The sequence below is a fragment of the Chiloscyllium punctatum genome, chromosome 19 (assembly GCF_047496795.1).
Source record: "Chiloscyllium punctatum isolate Juve2018m chromosome 19, sChiPun1.3, whole genome shotgun sequence".
Taxonomy (NCBI): Eukaryota; Metazoa; Chordata; class Chondrichthyes; order Orectolobiformes; family Hemiscylliidae; genus Chiloscyllium; species Chiloscyllium punctatum.
In genome coordinates this window covers 91928137-91947992 of record NC_092757.1, presented here as the reverse complement: position 1 = coordinate 91947992, position 19856 = coordinate 91928137, and the positions used below count along the sequence as shown (strand labels likewise).

Below are 19856 nucleotides of genomic sequence, written 5' to 3'. Positions count from 1 at the left end.
ACAACAGCGGCCTCGGGAGCGCGAGGCGCGGACACTGTTATATTTCACAAAGTAACACTCGGCCTTGGGGCTTGTAACCAACTTGGGGCCCATTCTGACCCCCCTCTCTCCCCTACTAGCATGAGCACCGGCATCCCCTCTCCGAGACCTCCAACCCTTTCCAATCCCCTCCAGCCCAACCACCAGCGGATTGTTTGTCGCTGCTTGCGGCCCTTTTGGCTTCTCCCTCGCTTTTTTTCTCCCCCCTTTTTTGGTTCCGTTCAAACTTGAAGCGGGTGTTGTCGAGGCCGATCAGATCCCGCTTGAAACACGGCTCCGCTTTCCGGCTGACGCTCAAGGGCAACTTCGGGGCGTTCTCAGCCGATGGCGGCGGCTCCTGAAGATGCCCCTTCCTTGGAGAAGCAACTGGACGTTGACCGTGAAGTCGCTGGCAACTTGTCCAGCATATTATGAATTAATTTCAGTGCGATTTTTTTATTGAGGGAATTAATTGTCGCGAATTTAAAACGTTTGTTTGATGAATCAGCCAAATACAGGAATTATGAGCGAGGAAGGGTTTTGGACATCAGGTCCTGGAACATTTGTCTTTAAACTCTAACTCTCCTCTTTCCCATCCATTATCATTTTTATTCTCCCAGTGATTTGTGAAGTGTCTTCCCGCTGGGGAGTTTGGAAGTGGAGCTGAACGGTGTACGTTACTGCTTCGAGGAGCGGGGTGGGGGTGCTGCTTTTCTGTTTCAAAAGTGACGGTTGGTTTCCAAGGCGCCAAAGCGTCGTTTGAGCGATCCGTCTTTTCCGATGTTTGGATTCGTTAGCGTGTGTGTCTGTGTTTCGGGCGCCGAGGCAGAGATGCAATACAGGTGGAGGGGCAGTGACATGACTCGGATATGATTTGGAGGGGCCGGTATTGGACTGGGGTGTACAAAGTTTAAAAATCACACAACACCAGGTTATAGTACAACAGGTTTAATTGGAAGCAGACTAGCTTTCGTAGCGACGCTGTTGGACTATAACCTGGTGTTGTGTGATTTTTAACTTTGACTCGGATACGCCGGGTCAAGAGAACTGTCCCTGGCGAGTGGCCTTACACTGGCCACGGACAGGGGTAAAGAGTTGCCCTCGAGAGTGTGCCTTGGCCCCCTGCCCGCTTCGAAGGGAGGGGAATGGTGGACCCTGTTCCCCAACTTGGGAAGGGATGTTTGCGGAGAGAGATGATGTGGACGTGCCGGTGTAGGACTGCGGTGGACAAAAGTTTTTTAAAAATACTACAACACCAGGTTACTGTTCAACAGGGTTTACTTGGAAGTGCATGCTTTCGGAGCGCTGCTCCTTCATCAGGGAGCTAGGGAAGAGTAAATTGTCCCGGCTGGGGAGTGGGTCAGTGCTGGTTCCAGTAGGGTGGGGATGGGGGGTTCGCCCTAAACTGAGTGCCGGGCTGGGATGAGTAGAGCCCTCCAATTCCGGCGCCTCGCTGCTGCCAGGGATCGGGAGGTGAGAGAGAGCCGGCCCCAGTGAGAAGGACATGCCCCAACATTTCACTGTGAGGGGGAGGGAATCCGATACAATTACCCTCCCCATCCCGCGCTCTGATTGGCCGCCGCAGCAGTTGGTTACATTTCCCTGGAACTTTGAGACTTTCCGTCACAATGACATACCGTGGGCGCGTCCTTCTGATGGGCAGGTCTCACGGCCAATTAGTGGCCGTACTGCGAGGACATGGGGTGGGCCGCAGCCTCTGGTTGGTCCGTGTGGCCTGCCACTCAGGAGCAGGGTGGTAATGACTGCTAGATTAGATTAGAGTATTGTGTGGAAACAGGCCCTTCGGCCCAACAAATCCACACCGACCCGCCGAAGCGCAACCGACCCAGACCCGTTCCCCTACATTTATCCCTTCACTTAACACTACGGCGATTTAGCATAGCCAATCCACCTGCACATCTTTGGACTGTGGGAGGAAACTGGAGCACCCGGAGGAAACCCACACAGACCCGGGGAGAATGTGCAAACTCCACACAGTCAGTCGGGAATTGAACCCGGGTCTCTGGTGCTGTGAGGCAGCAGTGCTAACCACTGTGCCACCCAAGAAAGGGGTCTATTTCTTGTGCCACCCCCTGGATCTGTGGGTGTGCTGGCATTGGGAGAGCCTGCTCCTTGGTAGCAAAAATTTGAAGCTGCCTGAAATAGCTGCGATTGCACTGCTGGGGACAGAGGGCAAAGTTGCAAATCACAGGACACCAGGTTACACCTCTGCGGGTTCACTTGAAATCACAAGCTTTCTGAGCGCTGCTCCTTTGCCAGATTTCTAATGGGGCAGGATGCATAGCACACAGACTCTATAAGTCCAGCAGGTTTATTTGAAAACTCAAGCTTTCGGAATGCGGCTCCTTCCCCGGGTATCCTGTGTGATTCAGTCCAACATGCCAGCTCCCCATCAGAGCAGAGGAATTAGGGAGGTCAGGTTCAATTAAATGGGAGCATGCCCCAGGTCCTTTATCTATAGGAAATGCAAACCCGTGCAGCTACTTAAATAAAAAGTATGGGAGAAACTCTGCAGATTGAGTCTGTTGACCTTTCTTTAGATGCCAGTTCTGGAGAAGGGTCATTGGACTCCATGTTAATTCTAGCACTTTTTTGTTTCATATTTTCAGCATCTGCAATTTTGTTTTATTTTCAGATTTCTACCGACCATAGTATTTTGCTTTTGTTTCTGTGTCATCAACTTTATGAAGCACATTAAAGTTTCCACTGTTGTGTTGTTAGAAGTGATCTGCCAATTTGCACATAGCTGTGATAGTCGGATAAAGTCATAGGTGTTCATTTTTTAAAATCAGGACTAAATATTGACAAGCCTGTTTGGAAGGTCCCCTTAATGCTACCGAAAGAATGTTTTGCACACACTCGGGGTAAACGGAAACTGGGTTTAAAATCTCATCTGAAGATTGAAATCTCTAACTGCACAGCAGTGTGTGTGTCTGCCTGGGATAGGTGTTTCTGTTTCAGGTATGAGATCAGAACCCACAGTTCTCAGACTTGGAGGTGGGAATGGTATGCAGCAAGACAATCCAAACCAGTGCTGGTCTGTCTGAGGTAATAGGGTAACCTATTATGAGGTGATTACTACATCATGTCGAAACAAATCCAGATCATGTGGCGGACTACAGTAAAGCCTTATTGATCGTTTGAGCCGGCAATTGTTTCACTAGTACACGACAGTATTGGGTTTGCTTTGTTCAAGAAGTCAACCTTTCTAATGTGTAACCATAGCTAGTGACTGGTTTCCTCATTTATCAGAGGTGCTATTAGGATTCCACAGGTTTTTCAAAACCTGCCTCTATCTGCATGATATTCCACCCCATTTAACTTTGCTGTTTGGTTCTGCTTTTTACCTGTCACCCTACAGTCTAAAACCTCCAGGAACACCCAGTTTGAGTCATGGAAGTATAATAGTCTGTGAAAGAAACAGGGCAGAAAGGAGAGAAATTAAGAGCTCTACATTTTGGACATCCCAAGAAATGATTAGTTAGACCAGGAGATTGGTTGGCCTAATACATATTAAGGGTCGAAGAGTGTGATGCTGGAATAGCTCAGCCAGTCAGGCAGCATCTGAGGAGCAGGCGAAGCAACGTTTTGAGCATGAACTCTTTATCAGGAATGTTCATCTTCCTGATGAAGAGCTTATGCTTGAAGTGTCGACTCTTCAGCATCTGCAGTACTCACTTTCTCCCTAATATATGTTAAGGACTTAGTTTTGGGTATATCCAGGAGGATGTAATTTACAGATGACATGAAGTAAGAGGAGAATGGTAACAGCATGAGAAAATCACTGAATATACGCTGGTTGTAATTTAAAGTTTGTGCAGTTTTATAGAGGGATTGAGAAGATGCGGTTGTAACAGTATGGAAGGGCTTGCGTTGACTGAGGGTGGGGAGAGGGGGGTGGTGTTGCAGACAAATATTTGAAGGGGTCTGCATGAGTTGAGAAGACTTTTTTTAAAAAAAGCCATTCCTCTCTGAGTAGTTGCAGTTGTGATTTGCCAGGAAGGGACCATGAATGAGGGATTTTATTGATTGTGCGGAGTCTGGGAAATTTTGGGATTTGTCTCCGGGCAGAGAAGGGAGATTTAGTTGTGGTGTTCAAAATGTGACCAAGGTGATTTATGTAGCGAGATGTTGTGACCCACATTACACTGCCTGGAGGAGCTGCAGAAACAGATTCAGTACTAATTTTCGGATGGCTACTGGGTGAATTTTCAGGACGGTGGTAAGACCAGTGGGGACTGGGGAGGATTGATTGGATAGGTCTGCTTCAAAAAGTCAGCACAGACAGTGTGAGCCAAATGGGCTCCTCCTGTGCTCCAATCCTTTGAAAGAAAAGCTGAGAAAGATTTGCATTTTATGGCATCATGTGTGCCGTCACAGAATCTTTTGCAGCAAGTTAAGTGATTTTTGAAATGTGGTCACAGTTGTAATGAATGGAATGCAGCATCCAATTTTAGCACAGAAAGATGCCATAAGCAGCAATGTGACAATAACAAGGTAGTCTCATTTCCTGATATTGGTTGAGGGATCAGTTGAGACCAGGTGATGTGGGGAATACCACTCTGCTCTCTTTGAAGTTGTAGCATAGGATCTTGCCCATCTAGCTGAGGGGGAGGGTGGTTTTCTGCTTCCTGAAGATAGGACGTCTAGCAATGTTGTACTTCCCCTATTCCCCATTGCTGGGCCAGCCCTACAAATCTCTGGTGTGGGACTTGAACCATTTGCCCTTTTAGAATGGAGATGAGGGGCAATATTCTATCACTGCATTGTGACACTTTGGAATTCATTGCCTCAGGCAGCAGTAGTGCTGGGGTAATTGAGATTTGATTTTTATATAGTCTGAGATTATGGTTGTGCAGTGTTTTGAGCTGGGTAGGAATATGGAATTCAGAACGCAAACAAATCAACCACAATCCTATTGAATGCTGGAGCAGGCTTGAAGGGCTGAATGGCCTACTTCTTTTTCATATGATTGTACGTACCCTGTGCTGTGTGTAGTCCACTGAGCCAAAGATGAGAGGAGAGCTGAGGGCTTTAGGAGCTGTACTGTTGTCTGGTTGCTGTTCTGAGTTAGTCTGCTACCTCTTCCCACAGCAAGCTCATCCAACTACTAGCCAGTGACGACCTATTTGTTTCTGAGAATTGGTGTGTGTCAGCTCTCTCTCTGGGAAGTTGCCATGGAGAGTTGCAGGCAGTGTCTGGTTAGACCGGTGTTTCCACTTGGTGAGGTTATTGAAAGCTCAGTCCTGTGTGCAGGAACGGAACCAAACCCATTTGTTAACATCCCTTTTGTGGCCTTGTGCCTCCTCATCTCTTTAGTATCCAGCTCTTGGAGCAATCTGGTGTTGGGGAGCCTCCGAGCATTAGTGGAAGGAGTTACACTCTCTCCTCCCACTGAGCTGAGAACCTGGTTGGAGCCTGACTGCCATATCCTGAGGGATATTGAATGGGCTGAGATCCTGGCTGGGATGGGGCTGTGCTTCCCTTTCTCTGTGTGCTTGTCCCTTTTTTTGAGTGATCTGCCAGATCCCTCCTTCCCCATCTTAGTTTGCCCACCTTGTACCCTGGCGAGTCAGGCTGTGTTGCAGTTGCGACGGGATCCTGGATATTACAGCACAGCCTTGGTTGTTACATCTGCTTCTTGCACGCCCTTCTGTTCTCGTATACTCCCCTCCTGTCTGCTTCACCACTGCCGTTGTGGTTGTGCACAGCAAGATCCCAGGGCAGTTAGATAATGAATGCTGAGTCAGTCTGTTTGGGGGTGGATGCTGTCAGTGATGGATAGGCATAAACTCAAGGTACAGTAAATAATTTGTGCTGATCTTGTGCCCTTGGTGCTAACGTCAAACTGGAGTTGGGACAAAGAGATAGTTGATGTTTACACACAAAACAAAGTCTGCAAGTGAGAAGCAGCTGTCCAGAAACGTGACCACGGAGCTATCAGATTGTTGTGAAAATCCAGCTGGGTCACTTGTCCTTCAGGGAAGGAAACATGCTGTCCTTCCTCCTGGTTTGGTTTGAATTGATTGTCACATGTACCGAGGCACAATGAAAAGCTTGGTCTTGCGAGCAGTACAGCCAGATCACAGAGTTAAGTTGCATAGATCGTAAACAGCAGCAAAAACACAAGTACAGGCGTGTGTTAAAAGTTTGAGAGTTCATTCAGTATTCTGATAACAGTAAGGTAGAAACTGTTATGAAACCAGCTGGTGAGTGTTCAGGTTTCTGTAACTTCTCCCTGAAGGTAGAGGTTGTGGAAAAGCATTGCCAGGGTGGGATGGATCTTTGAGAAAGCTGGCGGCCTTTCCTTCCACACTGGGCCTGGTAGATGGATTCTATAGATGGGAGATTGGCCTTCGTGATTGTCCCACCTGCCAGCACCTGGCCCATATCCCTCCAAACCCTTCCTATTCCTATACCCATCCAGATGCCTCTTAAATGTTGCCCCTTAGGTCTCTTTTATATCTTTCCCCTCTCACCCTAAACCTATGCCCTCTAGTTCTGGACACCCGACACCAGGGAAAAGACTTTGTCTATTTATCCAATCCATGCCCCTCATAATTTTGTAAACCTCTATAAGGTCACCCCTCAGCCTCCGACGCTCCAGGGAAAACAGCCCCAGCCTGTTCAGCCTCTCTCTGTAGCTCAAATCCTCCAACCCTGGCAATATCCTTGTAAGTCTTTTCTGAACCCTTTCAAGTTTCACAACATCTTTCCAATAGGAAGGAGACCAGAATTGCGCACAATATTCCAACAGTGGTCTAACCAATGTCCTGTACAGCTGCAACATGACCTCCCAACTCCTGTACTCAATACTCTGACCAATAAAGGAAAGCATTCCAAACGCCGCCTTCACTATCCTCTCTACCTGCGACTCCACTTTCAAGGAGCTATGAGCCTACACTCCAAGGTCTCTTTGTTCAGCAACACTCCCTAGGACCTTAGCATTAAGTGTACAAGTCCTGCTAAGATTTGCTTTCCCAAAATGCAGCACCTCACATTTATCTGAATTAAATTCCATCTGCCACTTCTCAGCCCATTGGCCCATCTGATCAAGATCCTGTTGTAATCTGAGGTAACCCTCTTCGCTGTCCACTACGTCTTCAATTTTGGTGTCATCTGCAAACTTACTAACTGTACCTCTTATGCTCGCATCCAAATAATTTACGTAAATGACAAAAGGTAGAAGGCCCACACCGACCCTTCTGGCACTCCACTGGTCACAGGCCTCCAGTCTTCTACCTTTGAGCCAGTTCTGTATCCAAATGGCTAGTTCTCCCTGTATTCCATGAGATCTAACCTTGCTAATCAGTCTCCCATGGGGAACCTTGTCGAACGCCTTACTGAAGTCTATATAGATCACATCGACTGCTCTGCCCTCATCAATCTTCTTTGCTACTTCTTCAAAAAACTCAATCAAGTTTGTGAGACATGATTTCCCATGCACAAAGCCATGTTGACTATCCCTAATCAGTCCTTGCCTTTCCAAATACATGTACACCCTGTCCCTCGGGATTCCCTCCAATAACTTGCCCACCACCGAGGTCAGGTTCACCGGTCTATAGTTCCCTGGCGTGTCCTTACCACCTTTCTTAAACAGTGGCACCTCGTTTGCCAACCTTCAGTCTTCCGGCATCTCACCTGTGACTATTGATGATACCAATATCTCAGTAAGAGGCCTAGCAATCACTTCTCTAGCTTCCCACAGATTTCTCGGGTACACCTGATCAGGTCCTGGGGATTTATCCACCTTTAACCATTTCAAGATTTCCTCCTCTGTAATCTGGACATTTTGCAAGATGTCACCATCTATTTCCCTACAGTCTATATCTTCCATATCCTTTTCCACAGTAAATACTGATGCAAAATATTCATTTAGTATCTCCTCCATTTTCTGTGGCTCCACACAAAGACCGCCTTGCTGATCTTTGAGGGGCCCTATTCTCTCCCTAGTTACCCTTTTGTCCTTAATATATTTCTAAAACCCCTTTGGATTCTCCTTAATTCTATTTGCCAAAGCTATCTCATGTCCCCGTTTTGCCCTCCTGATTTCCCTCTTCAGTATACTCCTACTTTCTTTATACTCTAAGGATTCACTCGCTCTATCCTGTCTATACCTGACATATGCTTCCTTCTTTTTCTTAACAAAACCCTCAATTTCTTTAGTCATCCAGCATTCCCTATACCTACCAGCCTTTCCTTTCACCCTGACAGGAATATACTTCCCATTCCCATATAATTCCCATTTTCCAGCCGTCCCTTTACCTGCGAACATCTGCCTCCAATCAGCTTTCGAAAGTTCTTGCCTAATACCGTCCAAATTGGCCTTTCTCCAATTTAGAACTTCAACTTTTAGATCTGGTCTATCCTTTTCCATCACTATTTTAAAATGAATAGTATTATGGTCGCTGGCCCCAAAGTGCTCCCCCACTGACACCTCAGTCACCTGCCCTGCCTTATTTCCCAAGAGTAGGTGAAGTTTTGCACCTTCTCTAGTGGGTAACATCCACATACAGAATCCGAAAATTGTCTTGTACACACTTGAGAAATTCCTCTCCATCTAAACCTTTAACACTATGGCAGTCCCAGTCGATGTTTGGAAAGTTAAAATCCCCTACCATAACTACCCTATTATTCTTACAGATAGCTGAGATCTCCTTACATGTTTGTTTCTCAATTTCCCTCTGACTATTGGGGGGTCTATAAATACAATCCCAATAAGGTGATCATCCCTTTCTTATTTCTCAGTTCCACCCAAATAACTTCCCTGGATGTATTTCTGGGAATATCTTCCCTCAGTACAGCTGTAATGCTATCCCTTATCAAAAATGCCACTCCCCCTCCTCTCTTGCCTCCCTTTCTATCCTTCCTGTAGCATTTGTATCCTGGAACATTAAGCTGCCAGTTCTGCCCATCCCTGAGCCATGTTTCCGTAATTGCTATGATATCCCAGTCCCATATTCCTAACCATGCCCTGAGTTCATCTGCCTTCCCTGTTAGGCCCCTTGCATTTAAATAAATGCAGTTTAATTTATTAGTTGTATCTTGTCCCTGCCTGCCCTGACTGTTTGATTCACTTCTTCTGTTCTCAGCTGTACCCGTCTCAGATCGATCTCTTTCCTTACTATCTCCCTGGGTCCCCCCCAACCCCCACCTTACTAGTTTAAATCCTCCCAAGCAGTTCTAGCAAATTTCCCTGCCTGTATATTAGTCCCCTTCCAATTTAGGTGCAATCCATCCTTCTTGTACAGGTCATTTCTACCCCAAAAGAGATTCCAATGATCCAAAAATGTGAATCCTTCTCCCATACACCAGCTCCTGAGCCATGCATTCATCTGCTCTATCCTCCTATCCCTGCCCTCACTAGCTCGTAGCACTGGGAGTAATCCAGATATTACTACCCTTGAGGACCTCCTTTTTAAATTTCTCCCTAACTCTCTCTAATCTCCCTTCAGCGTCTCAACCTTTTCCCTTCCAATGTCATTGGTTCCAATGTGTACAATGACCTCCTGCTGGCCCCTCTCCCCCGTGAGAACATTCTGCACCCTCTCTGAGACATCCTTGATCCTGGCACTGGGGAAACAACACACCATTCTGCTTTTCTCTGCTGGCCACAGAAACGTCTGTCTGTACCTCGGACTACAGAATCCCCTGATACAATTAATCTTTTGGAAGCCGACGTACCCCTCATTGCATTAGAGCCAGTCTCAATACCAGAAACTTGGCTGTTTGTGCTACATTCCCCTGAGAATCCTTCACCCCCCTACATTTTCCAAAACACCATACCTGTTTGAAATGGGTATATCCACAAAAGACTCCTGCCCTAGGTGCTGACCTCTCTTACCCTTCCTGGAGTTAACCCATCTATGTGACTGTATCCGAGACCGCCCCCCCCCCCCACCTTCCTATAACTGCCATCCATCACATAGTGTTGCTGTTGCTAATTCCTCATTGCTTCTATCTGTTTCTCCAACCGATCCACTTGATCTGATAAGATTCGCATCTAACAGCATTATGGCAGATGTAATCCGCAGTAACCCTTAAACTCTCTTTAAACTCCCACATCTGACAAGAACTACATATCTCTGCAAAGGCCATTTTTGCTCCTTCACAATCTACAGACCCAGAAAATAACACCGTCTTATTCCTCTACAAACACTGCCCCAGGTTAAATTAATAGCTCTGGCTTATATTTTAAGTTTAATCAAGAGACTTATCTCCAAAAACATATAATCAAGAAAGAGTCCACTGTACCCACTACTGCAACCTTTCTCTTGGACAGACTTAAAACAACAATTAACTTATCTGATTCTGTGCTGTGAACTTCGCCCAACAGTTCCTCCAAGATTAGTTGCGAATTTCACGGTTAATTTTCCCAGATACATGAATTCAAACAGCAAAGGCGATAACTGTGCAGGTCCCTCCTCCCCTCCTCCCCTCCTCCCCTCCTCCCCTCCTCCCCTCCTCCCCTCCTCCCCTCCTCCCCTCCTCCCCTCCTCCCCTCCTCCCCTCCTCCCCTCCTCCCCTCCTCCCCTCCTCCCCTCCTCCCCTCCTCCCCTCCTCCCCTCCTCCCCTCCTCCCCTCCTCCCCTCCTCCCCTCCTCCCCTCCTCCCCGGAATTCGAGGAAATCACCTCCAACACCTAAAGTACCTCAAAAAAAGGAGCAGCTCTTACAGCCAGAAATTTTTCCTGTCCTCCATCTTGGACTTCAAAACCACTCTGGGCTGCATGGTACTTTGGCACCTGTTGGAATGATGAAAATCACTCTCAAAATGTGACTTGCTTTTGATTTCAGAGTCAGCTCTATATCAGTGATAGATGCTCAGTTTGCCATGGGTCTAAGGGTGGCCCTTCTCGATTGACCTCATGCCAGAGTAGCCTAACCAGTGGTGTCTTAGCAAATGCCGTCTGGAAATTGAAATATATTCATCCACTGCTTCTGATCTATCGATCCTGCTTGTTAGCTCTTCAGATAATTCTATTTATTGAAGGGTGATTTCTTTGCTGTTCTTCAAAGTAAAGCTTCTCAAAGTGAACCTTGTCTGTGTGTGGGACCTCCCCAACACTTTGATCACTGATGAACTCACTGTAAACTGAAAGTGCTCCATCAAGTGTTGGGGTTTTACCAGTTTGTATCAGATCCCCTCCCGGACAGTGGGGTGGTCATTTGATACGAGGGTCAGCAAATCTCCCCACACCAACTTGATGTGAAACTGTATTGTTCTTCCTTCACCATCATTGGGTCAAAGTCATGGAACTGTTTCTTCTTCAGTCATGGGATGTGGGAGTTGTTGGCTGGGTCAGCATTTATTGTCCATCCCTAATTACCCTGAGGTCACATTGTTGTGGGCCTGGAGCCACATGTAGGTTGGGCTAGATTAGCTTCCCTGAAGGATGTTCCAATTGACTGTAGTTATGTGGTCACCATTTAAGCTAGCTTTTAATTCCTAACTCTTACCTTCTATGGTGGGATCTCCACTTGTAACTCTAGAATGGTATAATGAAAGCAAAATATTGCAGATGCTGGAGAAACTCAGTTGGTCTGACAGCATCTTTGGAGAGAGAAATAGGGTTAACATTTCGACTGATTTGTGCAATTGGTAATCTGTTTCTTAATGAAGGGCTTTTGTCCGATACGTCGACTCTCCTGCTCCTCAGATGCTGCCTGACCTGCTGTGCTCTTCCAGCGCCACACACTCGACTCTAATCTTCAGCATCTGCAATCCTCACTTTTTTGCTCCGTTTCTAGGCAAAGCTTGTTCTGCGCACACCCACTGTGCCAAGACATTTTAATGTAATACTGTAAACGTGACTCTCAATGAGTTCCAATCACCATTCCTTTCCCATTTTGGTCTACAATCCAAAATAAGAAATAATAAAAACAGTCTTCACAGTCTAATTGCCCTGGCGAAGGTGATGACAAGCTGTTGTCCTTGTAGTGTAGGGACAACTGCAATGCTGTTCCTGAGTTCCAGTATTTAGATACAGCCACAACAAAGGAATGGTAGGATGGTGAGGAGCTTGGTGGGAAACATGGAGATTGTGCTGTTACGACACTGGGTAAACCCCTCTGCTAATTTAAACCAGCAACACAGAAAAGATTCAACCGTGCTGTAATCTGTTAAAACTCGAGAGGCAAAGAACTGTCTCAGGTGCCTCTCTGAGAGCTCCTCAGCTAGCAGCCCAAATGTGTTGGTCTTTTTGAACAGCTAGAGAGAAAACTGCCAAATGTCTGGTTTTATACCCCAAAAGTGGATCGTTACGTTGTTTTTAATATTGTCAAAATACTAAATTCAAAATTAATTTGGATTTTGGTATCCTGGGGCATAATTTAAACTAGCCAAATTTGAATTTGTTTTTGTCTTAGGACACCCAGCTACTATTTGTGTCGACCGTGTTACGTTTTAACTTGTTCAGAACACTTGGTGCTGTGTCAGGCAGTTTGTTAGCTTTTCAACTCTTAAAGGTACAGTACCTCAACACCTTCATAACAGTGGTGTCAGCTCCCTTGGTCCTTCTAGATGGTAATTGCTGCTCTCTGTGCATTGGTGACTTATTGTAATGCATCTTGTAGGCTGTGCGCACTGCAACAGAGCATCACTGTGTAGTGAGTGAATGTTGAAGATCATGAGATCCCTACATTGTGGAAAGAGGCTATTGGTTTATTGAGTCTGCCCTGACCCTCAGAGTATCCTACCCTGTCCCTGTAACCCCATATTTCCCATGGCCAATCCACCTAACCTGCACATGTTTGGATTGAGAGGAAACCTATGCAGACTAGGGGCCAATGTCTGTCTGTGAGGAGTTTGCACAGTTGTCAGAGGCTGGAATCGAACCCAGGTCCCTGGCGCTATGAGGCAGCAGTGCTAACCACTGAGTCACCATGCAGCCCACATCAATGATGGCAAATGTGATGCTAATCAAATGGCTGCTTTGTCCTGATGGTGTCGGACTACTTCAGCTTTCTCGGAGCTCTACCTATCCAGGCAAGTGCAGAGTATTCCATCGCAGATTGCGTGCTGCTGTTGGTGGACAGACTTCGGAAAGTCAAAGCTTCTGTTTTCCTAATGCCACAGAATTAGTGTGGCTGATTTCAGGTCAGTATCTGTTCAATGGTAACTCCCAGCATCTTGACAGTGGAGAGTTCAGTGATGATAACACCATTGAATATCATGGGGAGATGGTTACGTTTTCTCAAGTTGGTTATACTTGTTGTCTGGCACTTGTGTGGATTGAAGATTACTTGGCACTGATTAGCCCAGGCCTTGATGGTGTCCAGATCTTGTAGCACCAGGGTACTGTCATGACTGTGGGCATTTTTAACTTGGAGTTCATTTTTTTTTAAAGTGGGCTGCTGCAGCCAAAGCTAGCTGTGGATATAAATGAAGTGACTGCCTGCAGAGTGACTTATGGTATGTCACACTTAAAGGCGTGAAGGGCGTCTCAAACAACACCCTCTTCAAGGAGAACGAAGCCAGTCAAAGCAGATTGCAAAGATAACCAGGGAAGACTGAGGCCTTCTACTCAACAGCGAACCACACCCCTGCAGATTATGTCCTCAATTGCAGGCACAGTTTGTGTATTCTTTAAAAGGAATATAAAACAACAAGGGTAGGGGTAAAAGGGCTTTTACCTAAAACGTCGATTTTCCTGCTCCTCGGATGCTGCCTGACCTGCTGTGCTTTTCCAGCACCACTCTAATCTAGACTCTGGTTTCCAGCATCTGCAGCCCTTGTTTTTACCTAGGGGAAAAAGGCCAGTTTCAGTTATATATTGTTCGCTACTGATGCAGACCTTGTCTATGTATGTGTACTGTTGGGTCTGACACCATATGTATGTTCTCCAGTGGGACAAAGTCTTTGTGTGCTTCCTAGGCTAAGGCCCCCACTTGGACTGGTCTGGATTTGTTAGCCTGCTGTGAAGGTTGTAGCTGGAAAAACTATTCCCTGTCACCCCTGCTTTGCTGGTAAAGGGAGACTCTCCTCTCTCACTCTGAGTGCAAGAAGTCAGCTAACTATTAAAACCAGGCAAAGGAAAACAGGGCGAAACCCCATATACACTTCAGTCATCCATCAGTCACAGTCAAATGGAATCCGCACAATGCAACATCAACCACCATCCCGTAAAACTGAGAGCATTGAAACCGGCTGTTCAATTACCCACATCACCGCAACATTCAACCATCCATTCTTTGTGACCATTTCAGAAACTTTACCTTTTTTTTTATCTTCCTCAACTCGCCTGTTATTTCTAATGTGTTATTACTAATTATTGTTCATTTAATTAATTAACTTTACTAATTCAAAAACCTGGTTAAATTGGCACCTTTTATTAAAAGAAATTCACTTGGGATTGTATTTTCTGATGAAGGGACCTGGGGATTGGTACTTGGCTGGAAATTAACGGGACAGTGAGAATAGGGACTGGCTCTGAGCACAGGCGTTCCTGGTGTGCTAGCACTCTAGTTTAGAAACCCCTTGCATTTCTATAGCGCCTTGAGGCTTTGCAAATGTCTTACATCCTGTTGAGTATTTGAAATGTTGAGCGTCTCTCTTTTTCTCTTTCCCCACCCTTAACAGCTGAATGGCCAAAGACGATGACTGGGCTCCCCAGCACGTCCGGTACCACAGCGAGTGTTGTCATTATCTGTCAGAACAAGATGTACGTGGCTCACGTGGGAGACTCCGGTGTAGTCCTGGGCACGCACAGTGGCTTGAGCGAGGCCCGGGGGGATAGGGACACCATGGTGCATGCCCTGGAGGTGACCCAGGATCACAAACCTGAGCTTCCCAAAGAGAAGGAGAGAATCGAGGGGCTCGGAGGAAGGTACGTGCTACAGGCCGGGGGGTGGGGGGAAGGGAGAGGAGGAGGATGGTGTGAGTGGACTTGTCTAAGTGTGCAATAGGTGGGTGGAGTGGTTGGTAAAGGTGATAGGGTGGAGTGGATAGGTGAGAAGGAAGAATGACAGCTGGGACAGGTCATGAGGATGGTGCTGAGCTAGAAGATTGGAACTGGGGTGAGGTGGGGGATGGGGGGGATGAGGAAACTCGTGAAGTCCACATTGATGCCCTGGGGTTGAAGTGTTCCGAGGTGGAAGATGAGGCGTTCTTCCTTCAGGCGTCAGGTGGTGAAGGATTGGTGGGGAAGGAGGCCCAGGACCTGCATGTCCTTGACAGAGTGGGAGGGGGAATTGAAATGTTCGGCGACGGGGTGGTGGGGTTGATTGGTGCAGGTGTCGCAGAGATGTTCCCTAAAGTGCTCTGCGAGGAGGAGAGCTGTAAAGGAGACCGCATTGGGAGCAACGGATACAATAAATGATATTGGTGGATGTGCCGGTGAAACTTTTGGATGTGGAAGGCTCCTTTTAGGGCCTTGGATGGAGGTGAGGGAGGAGGTGTGGGTGCAGGTTTTGCAATTCCTGCAGTGACCGGGGAGGGTGGGTTGTAGGGGGCGTGGACCTGACCAGAGAGTCACAGACAGAACAGTCTTTGCAGAAAGTGGTGGGGAGGGAAATATATCCCTGGTGGTGGGGCCCGTTTGGTGGTGGTGGAAATGTCAGTGGATGCTGCGGTTTACGCAGAGGTTGGTGGAAGGTGAGGGCTGGGGGTGGGGGGGTTCTCTCCTTATTACAGTTGGAGGGGTGGGGTCTGAGGGCGGAGGTGTGGGACATGGATGAGATGTGTTGGAGGGCATTTTCAACCACATGGTCCAGGTGGCAAGAACAGGAAGGCAGATTACTACCTAAATGGTATCAAATTAGGTAAAGGGGCTGTTCAGAGAGATCTGGGTGTTCTTGTCCACCAGTCAATGAAGGCAAGCATGCAGGTACAGCAGGTCGTGAAGAAGGCTAATAGCATGCTGGCCTTCATAACAAGAAGGATTGAGTATAGAAGCAAAGAGGTGCTTCTGCAGCTGTACAGGACCCTGGTGAGACCACACCTGGAGTACTGTGTACAGTTCTGGTCTCCAAATTTGAGGATAGACATTCTGGCTATTGAGGGAGTGCAGCGTAGGTTCACGAGGTCAATTCCTGGAATGGCAGGATTGCCTTACACGGAAAGACTGAAGCGACTGGGCTTGTATACCCTTGAGTTTAGAAGACTGAGAGGGGATCTGATTGAAACGTATAGGATTATGAAAGGACTGGACACTCTGGCAGGAGGGAACATATTTCCGTTGATGGGGGAGTGCCGAACCAGAGGACACAACTTAAAAATACGGGGTAGACCATTTAGGACAGAGATGAGGAGAAACTACTTCATTCAGAGAGTGGTGGCTGTGTGGAATGCTCTGCCCCAGAGGGCAGTGGAGGCCCTGTCTCTGGATTCTTTTAAGAAAGAATTGGATAGAGCTCTTAAAGATAGTGGAGTCAAGGGGTATGGAGATAAGGCTGGAACAGGATACTGATTAGGAATGATCAGCCATGATCATATTGAATGGCGGTGCAGGCTCGAAGGGCAGAATGGCCTACTCCTGCATCTATTGTCTATTGTCTGTTGTCTACATGGGAGGGAAAATTACGGTCTTTAAAGAAAGAGGCCATCTGGTGTGTTCTGTGGTGGAACTGGTCCTCCTGGGAGCAGATACGGCGGAGGTGGAGGAATTGGAAATATGGGATGGCATCTTTGCAGGAGGTAGGGTGGGAGGAGGTGTAATCCAGGTAGCTGTGGGAGTTGGTGGGTTTGTTTTAAAAAAAAGTCAGTGTTGAGTCGGTCTTTGATGGAGAGGTCCAGGAAGGGGAGGCAAGTGTCAGAGATGGTCCAGGTGAATTTAAGGTCAGACTGGAACGTGTTGCTGGAGTTGATGAACTGCTCAACCTCCTCGCGGAATTTGTGGGATGTCATTACTGGTCCCACTCCAGGGTGCACCACTGTCAGGATCTCCCCATTTTAGAGTCATAGAGTTGTACAGCATGCAACAGACCCTTCAGTCCAACTTGTCCATGCTGACCAGATATCCCAACCCAATCTAGTTCCATTTGCAAGCACTTGGCCCATATCCCTCTAAACCCTTCCTATTGATACAGTCGTCCAGATGCCTTTTAAATGCTGTAATTGTACCAGCCTCCACCACTTCCTCTGTGTGAAAAAGTTGCCCCTTAGGTCTCTTTTATATCTTTCCCCTCTCGCCCTAAACCTATGCCCTCTAGTTCTGGACTCCCCTACCCCAGGGAAAAGACTTTGTCTATTTATCCTATCCATGCCCTTCATGATTTTATAAACCTTTTGAGGTCACCCCTCAGCCTCTGACGCTCCAGGGAAAACAGCCCCAGCCTATTCAATCTTTCCTTATAGCCCAAACGCTCCAACCCTGGCAACATCCTTGTAAATCTTTTCAGAATCCTGTCAAGTTTTGCAACGTGCTTCCGATAGGAGGGAGACCAAGGTTGCACGCAATATTCCAACAGTGGCCTACCCAATGTCCTGTGTAGCTGCAACATGACCTCCCAACTCTTTTACTCAATACTCTGAGTAAAGGAAAGTATACCAAATACCACTTTCACTATCGTATCTACCTTTTGACTCCACTTTCAAGGAGCTACGAACCTGCACTCCAATGTCTTTGTTCAGCAACACTCCCTAGGACCTTACCATTAAGTGTATAAGTCCTGCTAAGATTTGCTTTCCCAAAATGCAGCACCTCACATTTATTTGAATTAAACTCCATCTGCCACTTCTCAGCCTATTGGCCCATCTGGTCCAGATCCTGTTGTAATCTGAGGTAACCCTCTTCGCTGTCCACTACACCTCCAATTTTGGTGTCATCTGCAAACTTACTAACTGTACCTCTTATGTTTATATCCAAATCATTTATCACTCAACCAACAAGTAATTCAGTCTATTTGTCCTTTTTTTCTCTTCCCCACCCAGTGTAATTAATAAGTCTGGAGTGAATCGTGTGGTGTGGAAAAGGCCGCGCCTGACCCATAACGGCCCAGTACGGCGAAGTACGGTGATTGATCAGATCCCTTTCCTGGCTGTGGCCAGAGCACTGGGTGAGTTGCCGGGAAAGGGGTGCGCGCAGTCTCTAATGAGTTGGTGGATGGTTACACAATGAAATTTTGATGGATTGATTGACAAAAGCATAAGTGTAGAGAACTGGGTTCTCAACACTGGTAAAGGATGCAGTGTAACCATAATTATTACCATCACCCCGCAATTGCACTCTGTTACCCCCCCTCCCATTTATCTCTCAGCTTCCATTTCCACCCCCCCCCCCCCCCCCCCCCCCCAAAACATTTCTGATTAAAGGGCTTATGCCCGAAATGTTGACTGTTCTGCTTGGATGCTGCGGTTTGAGAAAGAGAGCTGCCTGGCTTATCTGTGGAACTTGCTGAGACTTGTCCCTGTCCCAGTGTATGGTACCGTCTTTTTAGTGTGTGGATGCTGCTGCCATCTGGTGGAGATTCGGTGCCTTGCACTACGTAGTTCTTCCTTTGGATCTGTTGCCCTCATGTGGGTGCAGGAAGAACAACTTGGGTTTGCTTGATAAACAGGGAAATGCGCTGTACTAACTTACTGTGTGTGTGTTGTTTTGAGGGGTGGGGGGGGTATGGGGAGCGTATGGAGTTTTGAAAGAAGTTAGGTGAGATGCAGAACAGAAATTATTGGAAAAACTCAGCAGGTCTGTCAGCATTTACATAATGAAATCGGTTCATGTTTCGGGTCAAGTGACCCTCCTCGAAGAGTGAAATGAAGGTGTGGCTACTGTGACTCCTTGTGTGGCTAGTTGTGGTGAATAAGTGCATTCTGATCTTGTTGGCAGGATAATAGTCAGTGACTCCCCTTATCCTTGTCTTTCCTTTTCCCCACAGGTGATCTGTGGAGTTACGACTTTTACAGTGGTGAGTTTGTAGTCTCACCAGAACCAGACACCAGCGTTCACACGATTAACTGCCACGACCACAAGTACATCATTCTTGGCAGCGATGGGCTGTGGAATATGATCCCAGCCCAGGACGCTGTCACCATCTGTCATGACAATGAAGACAGGAAACGATTGCTGGTGAGAATCTGGGGTTCTTAGCCTCATCTCCCCCCAACAGATCTCCACCTTCACTGGGTCTGGTTTTTAAATTGACAGGTAGAGGAGTTATGTGAAACTTGCATAGAACTTTGGCTACAGACTACACTCTTGAGTGCTCTCTATTGTTAACCATATTCGGAAGAGTGAGCATTACTGGGAATGAACCTCACTGTGGCAGGTGCAATGTAGAAATGGCTAAGAATGGCATGAGAGTCAATACCTGTTTACTTCCAGGCATTATTAAAATCCATTTATTATGTGCATTACTTACAAGTGATGCGTATTATAGTATTTTAATTGACAACACTTGGTTTTACCACACTTGGAATACTTTGCATACTTTTGGAAAAACTAGAGGCACCTGAGAAGGTGCAAAACGATTCACAAGGATGATACCCGGATTGAAAGATGATAACCATTGAGAAAGTCTGAACAGGCTCAGACCCTTTTTTCTCCAGAAAAGCAAAGATCGAGTGATAAAACATAGAATGTACGGCTCAGTACCGGCCCTTTGGCCCTCAATGTTGCACCGACCCGTGAAAATAATCTGCCAATCTAACCTATACTGTTCCTTTATTATTCGTATGTATGTCCAATGCCCACTTAAATGCCCTTAGTGTCGGCTAGTCTGCTACTGTTGCAGGCAGGAGACCGTGAGGTCTGTAGATGCTGGAGATCAGAGTTGAGTGTTGTTGGAAAAGCACAGCAGGAAAATCGACATTTCGGGTCTGAGCCCTTCGTCAGGAATCTGTTGCAGGCAGGCTGTTCCACACCCCTACTACTAGTGAAGA

At 46.9% G+C, this 19856-nt stretch overlaps 1 protein-coding gene across 1 annotated transcript in view; it reads left to right on the top strand.

Annotated features, from left to right (window-relative positions):
- The window catches only part of ppm1da (protein phosphatase, Mg2+/Mn2+ dependent, 1Da), a 26223-nt gene that overhangs the window by 617 nt on the left and 5750 nt on the right, over positions 1-19856 (top strand). The window contains exons 2-4 of the mRNA XM_072590049.1: positions 14619-14865; positions 17910-18034; positions 18854-19044. Coding sequence (XP_072446150.1) covers positions 14619-14865; positions 17910-18034; positions 18854-19044 — 563 coding nt within the window. The remainder of the gene's footprint in view (positions 1-14618; positions 14866-17909; positions 18035-18853; positions 19045-19856) is intronic.